Source organism: Scyliorhinus canicula, chromosome 19 (assembly GCF_902713615.1).
Source record: "Scyliorhinus canicula chromosome 19, sScyCan1.1, whole genome shotgun sequence".
Classification (NCBI taxonomy): domain Eukaryota; kingdom Metazoa; phylum Chordata; class Chondrichthyes; order Carcharhiniformes; family Scyliorhinidae; genus Scyliorhinus; species Scyliorhinus canicula.
The window spans coordinates 104869100-104886079 of record NC_052164.1 but is presented as its reverse complement, the minus strand read 5'-3'; the positions used below and the strand labels follow the sequence as shown (position 1 = coordinate 104886079).

At 53.2% G+C, this 16980-nt stretch overlaps 1 protein-coding gene across 1 annotated transcript in view; it reads left to right on the top strand.

Moving 5' to 3' along the window:
• The window catches only part of LOC119954463 (membrane frizzled-related protein), a 66883-nt gene extending 49937 nt beyond the window's left edge, over positions 1-16946 (top strand). Inside the window, exons 12-14 of the mRNA XM_038779688.1 lie at positions 15-149; positions 13665-13792; positions 16164-16946. Coding sequence (XP_038635616.1) covers positions 15-149; positions 13665-13792; positions 16164-16388 — 488 coding nt within the window. The 3' untranslated portion in view covers positions 16389-16946. The remainder of the gene's footprint in view (positions 1-14; positions 150-13664; positions 13793-16163) is intronic.
• Positions 16947-16980: the final 34 nt, after the last annotated feature.

Sequence of the window (16980 nt, the reverse complement as noted above, 5' to 3'; positions counted from 1 at the left end):
CTTGTCTCTCTCAGCGACATGCAGCCCTCATGAGTTCCTTTGTACAGATGGGCAGTGTGAAGAGATGCAGTGGGTGTGTGATGGTTGGAATGACTGCTCGGATGGGAGTGACGAGATGAACTGTAGTGGGGTCACCCACCTGGCTTATGGTATGTAAATGGGTTAAATGGGAATATGGCACACAGATACCGATAGGTAAATAATAAAAATTGCTGAAAGACTGACCTCTACCTAGTTCATCAGCCATCCCGCGGATAGTTGCATAAGATTAAAATGTAATTGTTGGCGAATCATTAGAACGAATATCCATCAATTAGTCTACACCACACTCTATGCGGATGATCTGCTCCTCTATATCTCGGACCCACAAAGCAGCATGGACGGGATCATCGCGCTCCTGAAAGAGTTTGGAGCCTTCTCGGGCTACAAACTCAACATGAGCAAAAGTGAGATCTTCCCATTACACCCGCAAGGGGGGGGGGGGGCAGCACTAAAGGGGCTGCCGTTCAAACAAGCCCGACATAAATTCCGCTACCTGGGGATCCAAATAGCCCATGACTGGAAAGGGATCCACAAATGGAACCTCACCAGCCTGACGGAGGAAGTTAAAAAGGACCTGCAAAGATGGAACACACTCCCGCTCTCCCTCGCGGGGAGAGTTCAGACGATCAAAATGAACGTACTGCCCAGGTTCCTCTTCCTGTTTAGATCCATTCCGATCTACATCCCCAAGGCCTTTTTCAAAGCGCTGGACAAACTCATCATGGCGTTCGTATGGGGGGGTAAAAATGCTAGGATCCCAAAGAAGGTCTTACAAAAAACAAAAACCAGGGGAGGGTTAGCCCTCCCGAATCTACAACTCTACCACTGGGCAGCAACAGCCGAGCGAGTAAGGGGATGGATCCAGGAGCCAGAAGCTGAGTGGGTGCGTGCGGAGGAGGCCTCCTGCATGGGAACCTCCCTCCGGGCCCTCGCCACGGCAGCACTCCCATCCCCACCCAAAAAACACTCCAGCAGCCCAGTGGTGACAGCCACCCTCCAATCCTGGAACCAACTGCGGCAGCAACTTGGCCTGACCAAAATGTCGAACAGGGCTCCCATCTGCAACAACCATAGGTTCAAACCAGCACTGACCGACGCCACCTTCAAAAGGTGGAGGCAGGACGGGGGGACACTGACAGTCAGGGACCTGTACACGGACGACAGGATCGCAACACTGGACGAACTGACAGAGAAATTTCAGCTAGCTGGGGGGAACGAGCTACGGTACCTGCAGCTCAAAAACTTCCTACGAAAGGAGACAAGGACGTACCCACAACCGCCACGACAGACACTACTGGAAGACCTACTGGACGCAAGTATCCTAGAGAAAGGGAACTGTAGTGACATGTATGACCGACTGGTAGATAGGGACGACACCGTACTGGACGCAACAAGGAGGAAATGGGAGGACGACCTGGGGATGGAGATCGGGTGGGGACTCTGGAGCGAAGCACTGCATAGGGTCAACTCCACCTCCACGTGCGTAAGGCTCAGCCTGACGCAACTAAAAGTGGTACATAGAGCCCACTTAACAAGAACCCGTATGAGTAGGTTCTTCCCGGAGGTGGAAGACAGATGTGAACGGTGCCAAAGAGGCCCGGCCAACCACGCCCACATGTTCTGGTCCTGCCCCAGACTCGTGGAGTACTGGACAGCCTTCTTCGAGGTAATGTCCAAAGTGGTGGGAGTGAGGGTGGAGCCATGCCCGATAGTGGCGGTCTTCGGGGTTTCAGAACAGCCAGATCTATTCCTGGGGAGGAGGGCGGATGCCCTTGCCTTTGCCTCCCTGATCGCCCGCCGTAGAATCCTGTTTGGCTGGCGGTCAGCAGCACCGCCCAGAGCTGCGGACTGGCTGTCCGACCTCTCGGAATCTCTCCAAATGGAGAAAATCAAATTTGCCATCCGAGGGTCGGACGACGGCTTCCACAGAACGTGGGAGCCATTCATGCGACTGTTCCGGGACCTATTTGTGGCCAATGTACAAGAGGAAGAATAGTCGGGGGAAGGTAGCGGGAGGGGGGGGGGGGCTACAGGTTCGTTACGGGGGTTCGATGGCTAGCTAAGGCCCAAAACCAAGCTAAATAAACATGTTGAGGGGGGGGGGGCGCAGTTACTACTACGAAGATGCTTACCTGTAAATATGTGTGTTAATTTTTGCGTGTTTGTTTTTGTTTGTTTTTTTTTCTCTCTCCTAACAATTTGTAATTTGTTCAATATAAAATACGAAAACTGAATAAAAACATTTATAAAAAAAAAAATTAGTCTACACCAGACCCAGAGATGAGGTGAGGAAAAACCTCAGTGGTGAGAGCTTTGCGAATCATCAACATGCATGTGGTTACAAGGATAGGTCTAGGTACAGTGCTCTTTCGGAGGGCCGATGCTGACTCGATGGGCCGAATCGACTGGAGGGATTGTGTGGATAGACTCACACATGTTATGTTTCAAATTACTCTTTTCTTATATTTAAAAAAATATATATTTTTATTGGCATTTTCAAAATTCTATATCTTGCCGTTTGCTTTCATTTATTGTACAGTACAAAAAGGCTTTTGCTTAAGTTTCTCTATTTACAGTTTGTCACCATCTGACTCAGCATACAATCCTCCCTACCAACCTCCCCCCCCCCCCCCCCCCAGCCCCCCTCTTCCTAAATGCCCCCCCCCCCCCTCGCTGTGTACTACTGTCAAACATAGAGTGAAAGACCTGGCTCACCCAAGCCTTCCGCAACCTGAGCTGGTCCCACATCTGCAGGTGAGTTTCTTGCAGGAAAACCACATCAGTCCCCAAACTCTTCAAATGGGAAGAAACGCCTTGTCCTTGTCACCGTTCCCCCAGGTCCTGCACATTCCAGGTGATCAGCCTCGTCAGGGGTCTCACCCACCCCCCCCAGGTCAGCCAGCAGCTCCATAGTGCAATATTCCGACCACAATTCCTGGGTCCCAGGTTGATCTAAGATGGCCACCAGTCCCACCCCTAGGGTGACACAAAGAAAAGCCCCTGGTCACTGTTAGTAGAGCCCACCTCCATTAGACTTTCTGGCATCACACCCTCCCCCATCTCCCCACCACACAAATAATGAGCTAGGGCATGTACGCCACACCCAGCCTGGCCGAAAAGACCGCAGCCTCTCCCCTCACTCCTGTTTGCAAGCCACCCCTCCTTCTCTCACTAGCTAAATGGCCCCATCCAGGGTCCCCCTCCAATGCCCCCACAAGAAAAAGCCAACACGTCCCTTCTCCCACCACCATGCCCACCCCTACCAAATCAACAATCATCTCCTCCCTCGAAATAAAAGGTAACAATCCCCTTTTTTATAATCTGGAGATGTCGGCGTTGGACTGGGGTGAGCACAGTAAGAAGTCTTACAACACCAGGTTCAAGTCAAACAGGTTTGTTTCAAACACTAGCTTTCATTCCCCTGAGGAAGGAGCCGTGCTCCGAAAGATCGGGCGCGATTCTCCCGAGTCACGAAAAATTGGGAAGCTGGCGTCAAAAACGGGCGCGTTTGACCCCAGCCTCCGCCCCCCCGACCGGGAACCGATTCATCTCCCCGGTCGGGGCTAGCATCGCGCGGCCGTGAACTCCGGCATCGCGGGCTTAACGAATTTCGTTAAAGCCCGCTAGCCAAAGTTAGCGACGGCTGACGCGTCAGATGAAGTCAGACGCGCATGCGCGGATTGGACGACTCCAACCCGCGTATGCGCGGATGACGTCATCACGCATATGCGTGAAACCCACGCATGCGCGGGCCGTTATGCCCCGCAGAAGCCCCGCGGATGGATCCATTGGGGCGGCGGAGGGAGAAAGAGTGCGCGGTGGGCACCGATCGCGGGCCCATGGCACCCTTGGTACGGCCGTGGTACGGCCGTGCCAATCGGTGCCATGGTTCCAGAGAACGGGACTTTACGGCCGTTTTTACGAACGGTCAGACCAGGTGTGTTTTACGCTTGTAAAAACGCCCGTAAAGGCCTTGGAAATCGGCCCATCGGCCAGGAGAGAATCGCTGCTCGCCGTAAAAAAACGGCGGGCAGCAATTCGTGTCGGGAGGCGGGCGTGGGGGGGGGGGGGGGGGGGGGGGAGAATAGCGGGAGGGCGTCGGACCAGCGTATCCGTAAAAATTTACGCCGCCCGCTATTCTCCGATTTTTCGTAAGTCGGGAGAATCGAGCCCATAGGGCGAAATTCTCCGCACCCGCGGAAAGTCGGCAAACGGTCGTAAAAATCGGGACCGTTTTACGACGGTCGCGAAGGCTTCATTTCCCGACCGATTCACTTCCTGGAAATGGGCTAGCAGCGCGGCCGCGTCAATTACGTGCGTGATGACGACGGAACGCGACGACGACACGAACCCGCCCATGTGACGCCGCCCGACGCCGTAAAAAGGCGCGGGCGACCACAGAATCTGTCGGGCAGGATGTCGGAGCCTAGGCGAGCTGCTCCTCGCTTTATTGATGCAGACGTCGAGGCGCTGCTCGATGCCGTGGAGCAGAGGAGGGGCATCATCCGCCCGCGGAGAGGGCATCGCCAACCTGCCAGCACGGTACGCCAGGCCTGGCGTGACGTGGCTGCTGCCGTCAGTGCTGTGGGGCAGACCCCTCGCTCAGCAGAGCAGTGCCGAAAGAAGCTACACGACCTCACCAGGTCTGCCAGGGTAAGTGCCATGAGGGTGCCCCCTAGTCACAACCATCCCTCCCCCTTAACTGCCCGGGGGGGGGGGGGGAGAGGGATTGGGGCAGAGTTATTTGAGGGTGGTTCACAAAGTTGTCACAGACCCAGCGCTCTGGCCCCGAGGAGAGATGCAATCATCTGATGACAACTTGCCCCCCCCAAACTGTGCCAGTATCAGAACGGACTTCTGAGACCTACCGTTTTGTAATGATCTACCTATGTTCCCTCCCCCAACAGGCCAAGGCCGGTCATAACCACCGTGAGCGGCACAAGACTGGAGGGGGTTCGCCCAACATGCACCCCCTCAGCACCTTTGAACAGAGGGCACTGGACCTTGTTGGGGGGTCTGCCACCCGCGATATCGCGCAATGCGAGGTTGGCGGAACTGCAGCAAGTGAGACAACCCTCCCTGACAAACACCCCCCCCCCCCCCCCCCCCATCCTCTGTCCCTTCACACACCCTGCCCACTGGGACACCTCCCCATCCTCTGTCCCTTCACACACCCTGCCAACTGGGACACCTCCCCATCCTCTGTCCCTTCACACACCCTGCCCACTGGGACACCTCCCCATCCTCTGTCCCTTCACACACCCTGCCCACTGGGACACCTCCCCATCCTCTGTCCCTTCACACACCCTGCCCACTGGGACCGTCCAGCGGCCTGCCGAGCAAATCGAAATAACCCGTCTCATTCTCTTCCCTAGGACGTGATGCCGAACGACCAGGGCCGTCTGGCTGCAGACGGAGACAGGAATCTGCCGCCACCTCACCCGGGGCCTCACAACAGAGGGTGCCCGATCAGCGGGCAGCCCTATCCGCCCCAACCCAATCTACGGACCAGGACGCACAGAGGGTTCGAAGTCCACCACCACCACCAGAAATGGCCAGGGACAACCCTCCTGTCGCTGAGCAGCCCCACACCATGGACGAGGACCTAACCATTGAGAGCGTTGGGCTTGCGGCACTGCTTTCTCCCACCACATCCATCATCCCAGAGATACACACCCCGGCGGGCTTATTTAGTGATGAGTCTCCTGGGGCACAGTCTGGTTGGCACATCACAGATGAGCAGGTACAGCAGGTGGAGGTCGGAGCAACAGAGGGCCCGGACTCGCGGAGGCCAGACCAGGCCCAGGATGCAGCTGGCTCCCAGACGTTTTCGGAGTTCCTGGAGTTTCGCAACCCACCCGCACAGCCGATGCCTCAGGAAACCCAGGGAAACAATGACGGGATGAGGGCTTCCTTCCAGACTCTGCAGACGCTGTTAGAGGAGTCGAACCGCGTCCAAGAGCAGGGAGTGGTGCCGCTCATGGCAGAGACCCAGTCCGACACCGCACGGGTGGCATCCGCGGTGGAGGCAATGGGTCAGGTTATGCAAGACGTTGGGGTTAATGTGCACGCGTCATCCTCGGCCCTGGACAGGGTTGCCCTCTCACAGGCAGCAATGTGCCAGAGCCAAACCGACATTGCCGGCGCCCTGCGGGCCATGGCCGAGTCTCAGCAGGTCATTGGCCAGTCGCAGCAGTCAGTCGCCGAGAGCATCAACCGCCTGACACGTGCTGGATGGCGTCGTGCACTCACAGGTTGAGATCGCACAGTCCCTGGCGGGAATGTCTAACTCCCTGGACTCCGTCTCTGCAAACCTTCGGATCCTGGTGGATACCGTTGCAGGCCTCCAGGACTGGCAGCGCCAGGTGTCGGTGGTGCGACGGGGAACCTCCCCGCTCGCACCTCTGTCCCAAAGTGAGGCCCGGGGGCCACCGGGCTCCCCGAGGGAGGAGGAGGTTTCGGGGCCCGTCCCATTAACTCCATCACGGGACGTCCCGGAATTCTCGGCCTCCCCCCGTCCCATCCCTGGTGCATCGGGTGGGCAGCAGGCAGAGCAGGGTGGCACAATGTCACCCGAGACGCCCGCAGAGCAGCCTGGCCCATCAAGGCCGGGTCGCCCCAGGAAACGCTTGGCCAAGGAGAAACGAGTCGAGGGGGGCGATTCGCAGCAATCCTCCTCCACTCCTGCTGTATCATCTGGGGATTCACTTAGACGTAGTGGTAGGGCCCGTAAGGCAACTAAGATAGACACTGAGTAAGTTGGCACGGGTGAAGGGCACAGTTTAGTTGTAGGGGCTAGGGCACCTGTAAATAATTGTTAATATTAAACGCACTGTTCCACCTTACTTGTAATACCGTGTGATTGTTCCACAGCCACAGGAATCGTGATGGTGACCGAGTGTCGCTGGGGGTGACGGGTGGTGAAACCTCGGTGCCGGGTGTGCAGTCCCTGCCCCTACCCCCCTCCCACAGCTAGCCCACGCGGGCACGTGATGGAGTGTCAGTGACGAACTCAGCGGCCACCAAGGTGGATGGTTCAGCTATTGCCATGGATCAGACTCTCTCTAACGATTCTGAGCTCACAGCTCTTCGCAGAGCGGGCTGTCATCATTCCACATGGCACTGATCACACCCGCTGACACAGCCATCAATGTTGTGCCATTCGGTCTGGACCCAGTGATAAGCGTCATGTCGAAGTGGAGCAGTGTACACTGAGGGGGGGGGGGGTTGTGGTGGTGGCAGTTGTGTGGTGACCCTCTGCATGACTAGCGATGCAGGTGGTGGTTTGGTGTTCATCGGGGACGTCACATGCGATGCGTGAACCGTGCTGCCACCATGGCGTCGCGTGCCCGCCGTCCTTGCCGGGTCCGTCGTGCCGCCTCCTGGACATCACCAGCACCTGGGTCGTGTCTGCGTGCTGCGCCCGCCAGTCCGCCAGCGTCCTCCTCCTCCTCCTCCTCCTCCTCCTCCTCCTCCTCTGTGCTGGCACCACTGCCACTAGCTTCTCCCTCCGCCTCCTGCAACAGGTCATCTCCCCTCTGCATCGCGATGTTGTGCAGCGCACAGCAGACCACTACAATGCGAGCGACCCTGTCGGCCTGGTACTGCAGGGCCCCTCCGGAGCGGTCCAGGCACCTGAATCTCATCTTCAGGAGGCCAAGGCAGCGCTCCACCACACCCCTGGTTGCTGCATGGGCCTCGTTGTATCGTGTTTCCGCATTGGTCTGAGGCCTCCGTATAGGCGTCATCAGCCAAGACCTCAGCGGATAACCCCTGTCACCTAGCAACCAGCCCCTCAGCCGGGGGGGACGTCCCTCAAACATCGCAGGGATGAACGACTGCGCTAGTATGTAGGAGTCATGCACACTCCCTGGGAACCTTGCACAGACGTTCATGAACCTCATGTGGGGGTCGCATACCACCTGGACATTAATGGAGTATGTCCCCCTCCTGTTTGTGAACACGTCCCTGTCCACAGCAGGCGGGCGCATGGGGACGTGAACACAGTCGATTGACCCCTGAACCCTCGGTATCCCGGCCACACTGGCAAATCCACGGACTCGTGAGTCTTGACTTGCTCGGTCCTCGGGAAAGGTGATGTAGCGATCGGCGATGGCATAGAGGGCGTCGGTCACATCCCGGATGCACCTGTGCACCGATGACTGGGAGATCCCAGAGACGTCCCCGCTCGGAGACTGGAAGGAGCCGGTAGCATAGAAGTTCAGAGCGACCGTCACCTTGATGGCTACCGGGATCGCGTGTCCTCCCCCCGTTCCACGTGGGGCGAGGTGCGACAGGAGTTCGCAGATATGTATCACCGTCTGCCTACTCAGCCGGAGTCTTCTCCTGCAGGTGATGTCCGGCATTGTTAGGAAAGAGACCCGGACACGGTACACCCTCGGCTTTGGTCGTCGCCTCTGACGCTGTGGCTGCACCCTCACTCTCTCCTCTTCCTCTTCCTCCTCCTCCTCCTCCTCCTCCTCCCCCCACCTCCCATGCTGCTCGACGACTGGCAACTCCTCGGCCCTTCCCTCTGCTGCTGCAGCTGGCCCTGCAGCCACTGCGGGTTGTGGGTGTGGATGCTGCTGCATCTCCAAATCCAGTAGAGCTGCCCCAACCACTGCGCAGAACATAGCCGTTCTGTTCCCATGCATCGTGCTAACCTACAGAAGGGTGGTGGGGGGCAGAGAAACGGGACATGTTAGACGGACGTTAGTCGACACCTCGGCAGCCGCCAGCCATGGGATACCAGTGTGTCCCGGTGGCCTGGTCGCGCTGCTGACACGCGGTCAGCCTAACCCCTGGTCACTTTCTGCATCCAACGGCCAGTAAACTATGGCCTCCTCACGGGTGCGTCAGTGGCCTGTGGCCGGAAGCCACAGGGGAACCAGCGGCCGTGTCCTCGTCACCTGCACACCATGGCATGGTGGCAGACATTTTGTTACGGGGTTGGACGGCTCAGTCTCTACCTAACCCCCCCCCTCCGTCGCCCCCCACTGCCCCCTCCGTCTCCCCCACTGCCCCCTCCGTCTCCCCCACTGCCTCCCCCGTCTTCCCCCACTGCCCCCTCCGTCTCCCCCACTGCCCCCTCCGTCTCCCCCACTGCCCCCTCCGTCTCCCCCACTGCCACCTCCGTCTCCCCCACTGCCCCCTCCGTCTCCCCCACTGCCACCTCCGTCTCCCCCACTCCCCCCTCCGTCTCCCCCACTGCCCCCTCCGTCTCCCCCACTGCCCCCTCCGTCTCCCCCACTGCCACCTCCGTCTCCCCCACTGCCCCCTCCGTCTCCCCCACTGCCCCCTCCGTCTCCCCCACTGCCTCCCCCGTCTCCCCCCCACTGCCCCCGCTCTGGACCCCCTCCCGTTCCCAGGGATGCCTTCCCCGTTGTGGCCAGACTCGAGCGGTGCGCTGAACGGTGCGCTGAGCGGTGCGCAGAGTGGTGCCCTGACCTCCTCCAAGCAGTCGTCAGCCAGGCCGACTGGTTGACGAATTTAAAAAGCAGGTGTGTTTCACGACGTCCAAACAGGGCGCCATGACGTCGGGACTTCGGCCCATCCGGGCCGGTGAATAGCGGGGGGGCTCTCAGTGGCGATTCTGGTCGTGTCAGGGGCGGGAAGGAGGCGTTTGTCGGGAAACGCGACTCCGACAATTTGCGGGGTTCGGAGAATAGCGGGAGGGCGTCGGAACAGCGTCGCCGTAAAAATTTCCGACGCCCGCTATTCTCCGACCCGTCGTGAGTCCGGAGAATCTCGCCCATAGTGTTTGAAACAAACCTGTTGGACTTTAACCTGGTGTTGTAAGATGTCTTACTGAGCCCTTTTTTATAACCATCCCACCCCAAACAGAGCACACAGCAGCCTTGGTACAAATTACAAACACCTCTCCTTTGTACACAGAATGCCACACAGTCCTCTTTACAGCGGACCCAACTTCTTCTACCTCGATCCAGCTCTGGAGGGGTGGCTATTGCATCCCCTCCCACCAATTCAAGAAGACATTTCGACAAAATATTGGGTCGACTTCGAGTCGTCCACTCCCTCCGGCAACCCCACCAACCTGAGACTTGTCTGCCACGATCTGTTCTCCACCATGGACGGCAGCCATTATTGCTATCCGCCACCAGCACCAACTTCTAGCAAAGCAAACTGGTCCTTGTCCCACAATAAGGCCTCCTCCACCCCCTTCAATGTTTCACCTTGTGCTCACACCATGTTCGAGGATCTCACCAGCTGTTCCTTACTCTCCAGACCCTGCCACTTGAACTGCCTGTCTATCTGTTTGCTGAATTTCTCCAGCTCCTGTGCCATTGCCATGGCCAATGTATCTAGTGTAATGGGCGCACCGACCATCTTTCTTCCTCCACCCTCCTTCGACGGGTCACCCTCCTGGGTCTTCTTAGTCGACAATTTTGACTTACCACCGTCAGGAAAGAGTCCATACGCTCAACAACCCCAACTGCAACGCCAAAACCCCACCGAAAGGGATCAATAACAAAGGCCCTGCCGGAAGCCACCTTTTGTGGGACTTGCTCCTACATGACGTCATGGCAGAGTCCCAAAGTTTCAGTAAAATGACCTCCAGCCTGGGGACTCCCGGTGACGGCGGGCGGGAGGCAGCTGCACACTGGAGGGCTCCCGCTCGGGAATAGGAATTTCGGAGGTTTAACGCCCGGTCCCGCGGGCAACAGAGGCTGAAAAGGCTGTAAGAAGGCACAGGGAGGGGAAACGTCCAAGTTTGGGAAAAAAAAGGCTGTGAAAAAGGGGGTTAACGCAAGTCCACCGGGGAGTGAAAAAGTCAGCGCAGGAACTGTAAGGATAGCGGAGGCTGGAGCACCAGGGGAGGCCGCATCGCTCACAGCAGAAGAAATGACCAAAGTGATGGCTGTGGAACTTGAAAAACAGTTCACAAAGCACATGGAAGTGATGAAGGAGGAGATGGGGGCGGTATTGAAAGTGCTGGTGGAGGAGGCGATTGCCCCGGTGAGGGCGGTGGTATCAAGCGCAGTGATGGAGAAGCGGGAGCAAGGTGAGACACTGAAGGAAGTGGAAGAGGCTTTATCGCAGCACAGTGATCAACTCACCTCGATGGGGTAGGAGTTGCAGAGGGTGATAGAGACCAACAAGGGTCTGCGAGCCAAAACGGAAGGCCTGGAAAACAGATCCAGGCGACAGAATCTGAAGATCGTGACCGAATGTTGGCAGAGCTATTGGGGGAGGGGGCGACCCTCTCGATACGAACTGGATCAGGCTTATTGGTCGTGGAGGCCTATACCAAAAGTGAGTGAGCCACCAAGTGTAGTAACTTGTGTGTTTCTGTAGTTACAGTGTGAAGGAGAAAGTCCTGTGCTGGGCAAAGCAGAAGCGGGTGGTGCAGTGGGTTGGAGCTGGTATACGCATATACCAGGACTTTATGGGCGAGGAGGTAGGCTGCCTTCAGCCGGTGAAGAAGGCGCTGTATATCAGCAAGGTGCAGTGCAGCATAGTATATCCAGCTAAGTTGAGCGTGACTTACAAATCCAAGGACTTTTATTTTGGGACGGTGGAAACGGTGGAGGAGTTTGCGAAGGCAAAAGGACTGTGGCAGAATTGAGAAATGGGACTGAGAGTGGGTCTTGTACCAATGTAGCCTCATGTAACTTTATTTTTTCACTGTGTGTTGGTGTATGTACTAAATGAGTTGACGCTGTATATTTGGACAAGGGAAGAGTTGGGACTTTCATTTGCAAGATGGTTCTTTGGGGCTTGTGTATGCGGGGGTTGTGTGCTAAAGGGCATTTCTTGGTTTTCCTGGGACTGGGCAAGGGGAAAGGAGACCTGGGCGGGGGCCTTCACGCTGGCCGGTTTAAGCCGGCCAGTGAACGGGAGTGAGGTGGGGGAGGGGCTGCGGCCATCGGAGCCTGGTAAAACAGGTTTCGATGAGTCTAGCCAGGATGAAAATTTGAGGAAGGAACTGAGGTTGGGGGGAGGAGTTTACAAGAGGAAGTGGAGGGGAGGAGTCTGGGGGGTGGTGGGGGTGTCTACAATTCATGGGTGCCATTCACGGTACTCTTTCGGGGATTGGATGGCATTGAATATTAGGGGGTGGTTGGGGTTGGACTATATGTGTCAATGGTGACCAGGGGCGATTCCTGATTCCTTTTTTCTTTTTTCCTCCTCAGGTGGTTTAGTTTTATTTGATGCTTATATTGTAGGTGGGCCGTTATTTGGGGGGTGGTGGGAGGATGAGATCGTTGTGTATTCATTACCGTTTACTGTTTGTTGGTGGGAGTAAATTCTTAAGAAAATGTGAAAATGGAGAATAAAAATATATTTTTTAAAAAATGACTTCCAGCCTTATTGGGCAAAGAAAAGAGTTCTCACACTGAATGTTTCAGAGAGATTTCATCATATCAGAGAGAGAAAATCAGAGAAGCTTCTTTCAGCTTCTAAATTGAAAGTGAAGCCACCCAGTCATATCTTTTAATGTAGTTTCCCAATCAGCCAACTTGCCCATCATACCCTCATAATTTCCTGTTTAGATTAAAGACCTAGTCTCTAATTGAACTATATCACTTTCAAACTTAATGTAAAATTCTTTCATATTATGATTACTCTTTTCTAAAGTCTCCTTTACAGCACAACTATTACTATATCTGAATCGAAAATAGCCCGAATACTAGATCGAAAATAGCCCGTTCCCTAATTGGTTATATGACACACTTCTCCAGAACACCACCCTGCATACATTCCACAAACACGTCCTTCACAACATTAGTACTAATTAGGTTAACCCAGTCTATATGTAAATTGCAATGCCCATGATTTATACTGTGATTTACATTACCATTACTATTTGGTAGCCTATAAACAACTCTCACCAATGTTTCTGCCCCATGCTGTTTCTTAGTTCCACCCAAATTAATTCTATATCTTGATCTTTAGAAGTAAGTTGATTACTCACTACAGTACTAATGCCCTCTTTAATTGACAGAGCTACCCCACCACCTCTTCCTAGCTTCCTGTCCTCCCCGAATATCACACAGAGTCTCTAATGGCTATCAGGTCATACATATGAATTTCTATCTGAGCTGTCAATTCATCTGTTTTATTATTGCAGGTGCCGTGGACATTTAGATACAGAACCATCAATGCAGTTCTTTTACTCTTTTTCTAAACACTGGCCCTATCCGCTGGCACATTCTTAACTATCTGGTTCAGCTAAACTTTTACTGCTTTTGGTCAAAAATCTGGGGACAATCTCAGCCCTCTCCCCAAATTCCCCTCACCATTTTTCTGTTCTTCTATTGAGGATTGAAATTGGAACATTCAGAATTACCCCGAGTATTCTCTAGCACTACACTGAAGCCACCATTCCTCTTATTTTAATCTAGACTGTGTCATTAGGTTATTCAGCATGACAATGTTCCCCAGTTGTAACATAATCTACAACACCAGTAAATTGAGCACAGAGCACAGGGGGAACCTGGGTGGCTTTCTGATTAATGACTAGTAACCTCTCTTAGAAAAACATGTACCAATCAGACTAGGGGGGAGAGGGTAGACAACAAATGGTGAAGCTTTCCCACAACCTGTGAAACTCAGATTTACCCAGAACATTTCATGGATATTTTGTTCTTGTTTCCCAGAAACTGATTGTGAGAAGGTTGAGGTGGAGATGTGCCAAGGTCTCAGTTATAATGAGACTTCTTTCCCCAATATCTGGCTTGGAATTCCAGATCAGAGAAGTGCTATTTCTACTCTGAAAGACTACAAGGTGAGAGGGCTGAACTATTTCTACCATACCTGGCGATACCATAGTTGACAGTTCTTTGGTGCTTCAGTATTATATGTCGTGCAGCATCAGGACTCTCCTGCTCGCTATTTGTATGAGTGTTTTAACTTCTATCAATAAATTTAATAAGTTAATTTTGAACTTGAGTCAAACTCAACTGTGTTCCGCATCTCCCAGCACACATTGGAGAGAGATACATACCCTGAGCATGCAGCACTGTGTTAGCCGTAACCAGCACCAAGTCACTGCAGGGACAATAAAAACCTGTGGCCTTTGGGTTTGTAGTAGACAAGGTCCACCAATGCGAAACTGAGCAAGAGGAAATAAATATGCTGAATCTAATTTAGACTGCGAGCGATTTCTATTCTGTTACACACCGAGTAATCGACTTAGCTACAGTTCTACAACCTGAAGAAAATGAAATATATAAAGATTATTCAATCCACCTATCCCTCACCTTCAATATGGATTCCCATCAAAGGCTTCACTCCAATCATTTGTAGGAACATCTACATAAATATTCCCGAATTGACAAAGGCCACAACACAAATTTCCAAAATATTCTTCCAGCTTCACACCTGAAACATTGCAACCTCCAGTATTGCCCTTCAACTGACCCCTGACTCGGGAAACCCCCTCTCTCAGAGCAGGGAGACCCCTCTATCAGTGCAGGGAGACCCCTCTCTCAGAGCAGGGAGACCCCTCTCTCAGAGCAGGGCGACCCCCCCCCCCCCTCTCAGAGCAGGGAGAACCCCCCCCTCTCAGAGCAGGGAGTCTCCCCTCAGTGCAGAGATCCCTCTCTCAGTGCGGGGAAACCCCCCTCTCTAAGAACAGGGGGACCCCCCCCTCTCTCAGTGCAGGGAGACCCCCCTCTCTCAGTGCAGGGAGACCCCCCTCTCTCAGTGCAGGTTTTAAAAGCAAGTTTTAAAAGAACTGATGAGTTCAACATGTAGAACCACCATGGAACCATAGAAACATTACGGTGCAGAAAGAGGCCATTCAGCCCATCGTGTCTGCACCAGCCAAAATTTTTTTTTAAAAGACTAGCCGCTCATTTTAATCCCACTTTCCAGCACCTGGTTGGTAGCTTTGCAGGTTACAGTGCTTCAGATCCAGGGACCTTGACAATTAGTTGAATGTTTCAATCAACCACCAGCTTAGGCAGTGAATTACAGACAACCACCAGCCTCTGGGTGAAAACGTTTCTCCTCATGTCCCCTCTAATCCTTCAACCAATCATCTTAACCTGTGACCCCTGGTAATTGACCCGTCGGCTAAGGGAAACAATGTTTTTCTGTCTAACCTGTCCAGGCCCCTCATAATTCTGTTCACCTCAATTAGGTCACCCATTAGCCCCCTCTGTTGGAAGGAAAATAACCCCAGCCTATCCAATCTCTCCTCATAGCTGCAATTTTCAAGCCTTGGCAACATTCTTGTAACTCTCCTCTGCACTCACCCCAGAGCAATGATGTCCTTCTTGTAATGTGGTGACCAGAACTGTACACAAAGCTCCAGCTGTGGCCTAACCAGTGTTTTATACAGTTCCAGCGTTACATCCCTGCTTTTGTATTCAATCCCTCGCCCAATATAGGACAACATTCCAAATACTTTCCTGACCACCTTGCCCAGCTGTCCTGCCACCTTCAGTGACCTGGGAACATGGACTTCAAGGTCTCTCACTTCCTCAATCCCTCTCCATATCTTCCCGTTTATTGAGTATTCCCTTTCTTTATTCACCCTCCCCAAATACAATACCTCACATTTTTCTGGATTCAATTCCATTTGCCATTGCTCTGCCCACTCAACCAAACCCGTGATATCATTCTGGTGTCGAGAGCTATCCCCTTCACCATGAACTGCTCGGCCAATTTCTGTGTCATCTGCAAATTTCCCAATTTTGCTTCCCACATTTAAGTCTAATTATTATTAATATTTGCAAGTATTAGGTGATGCTAAGGTTGTGTTGGAGGCAAGACTGAGGGGTCTGGGGTCTTCTCTGGATTTCAGGTTCCAATAAACAGTGGATCAGAATAGGCAAGTTGGAATATTCTAGGGTGTACAGATTTAATGACTTATTTCTGTGTTGTGGATATCAGGAAATGGTGAGATCCTGGTCACAAATAGCGAATTATTTTGAGCGAGGGGAATGACACATCCCCTGCCCTTTGCTTCATGAAGTCTGTTACCGACAGCCCAGTTATCAGGAAACCTTTGTTCTCTTCTCAGTTTTTTGTTGAATGGTTGGGTATTTGATTTGGCCGAACAAGGTTTCAGTGCTAACAATTCTGACCATTTCTAATCCTTTCATACCTGGATGTCAGAAAGCTAATACTTTATCCTTTCTTTCCAACAGCTTCTGACTGAATTGGCTTGCTATGAGAATCTCCGCCTATTGACCTGCAGCATCTTTGTGCCCAAGTGCACAAGGGACGGTGGGATAGTGCCACCATGCCAGTCGCTCTGCCAGTCGGCTGAGAAACAGTGCCAGCACTCATTTGAATCCCTGGGCATAATGTGGCCTTTCAACTGTAACCTTTTCCCAGACTCCAATGACCCTATTGAATGTGTGAGGCCCTAAAGTGGTAGCCCTCTGATCCAACCGTAACTGCAGTTACCACTCACAACCAGAACAATAATTGCAACACCACTAATGGTAGCATCTAGGAGACCACACAAATAAACCTCACTAAAATATTGCATTTCTTAGTAAAAGTGAAGAATGAGAATTTTTATGGGTCCTCGCCATAAAATGATTTGATGACATTGTATGTTTGCAGAGTTCTGGTAAATGAGATCACTGTTGCTGTAACATGACGTTAGCTTCCTGGGTAGAGTTAACTCAATGGGGTAATTTTACCTTCACCATAGGGTTGCCAACCCTCCAGGATTGGCCTGGAGTCCCCAGGAATTGAAGATCAATTTCCAGGGCACTGCTGTATGCAACACTGGAGAAAACCATAAGGACATTGAAAAAATGTGAACATTTCTCTTTGCCAGATATAGAAATATTGAAAATGGAAAACACTGTTTGTCTGACAGTGGAGCATCATCCACTTGGTTAATGAGTCTTTTTGCTTTCCAATGAATGTAGAAAGACAATGGGCGGGATTCTCCGACCCCCCGCCGGGTCGGAGAATCTTCGGGGGGGGGGGGGGGGGGGCGCCGTGAAT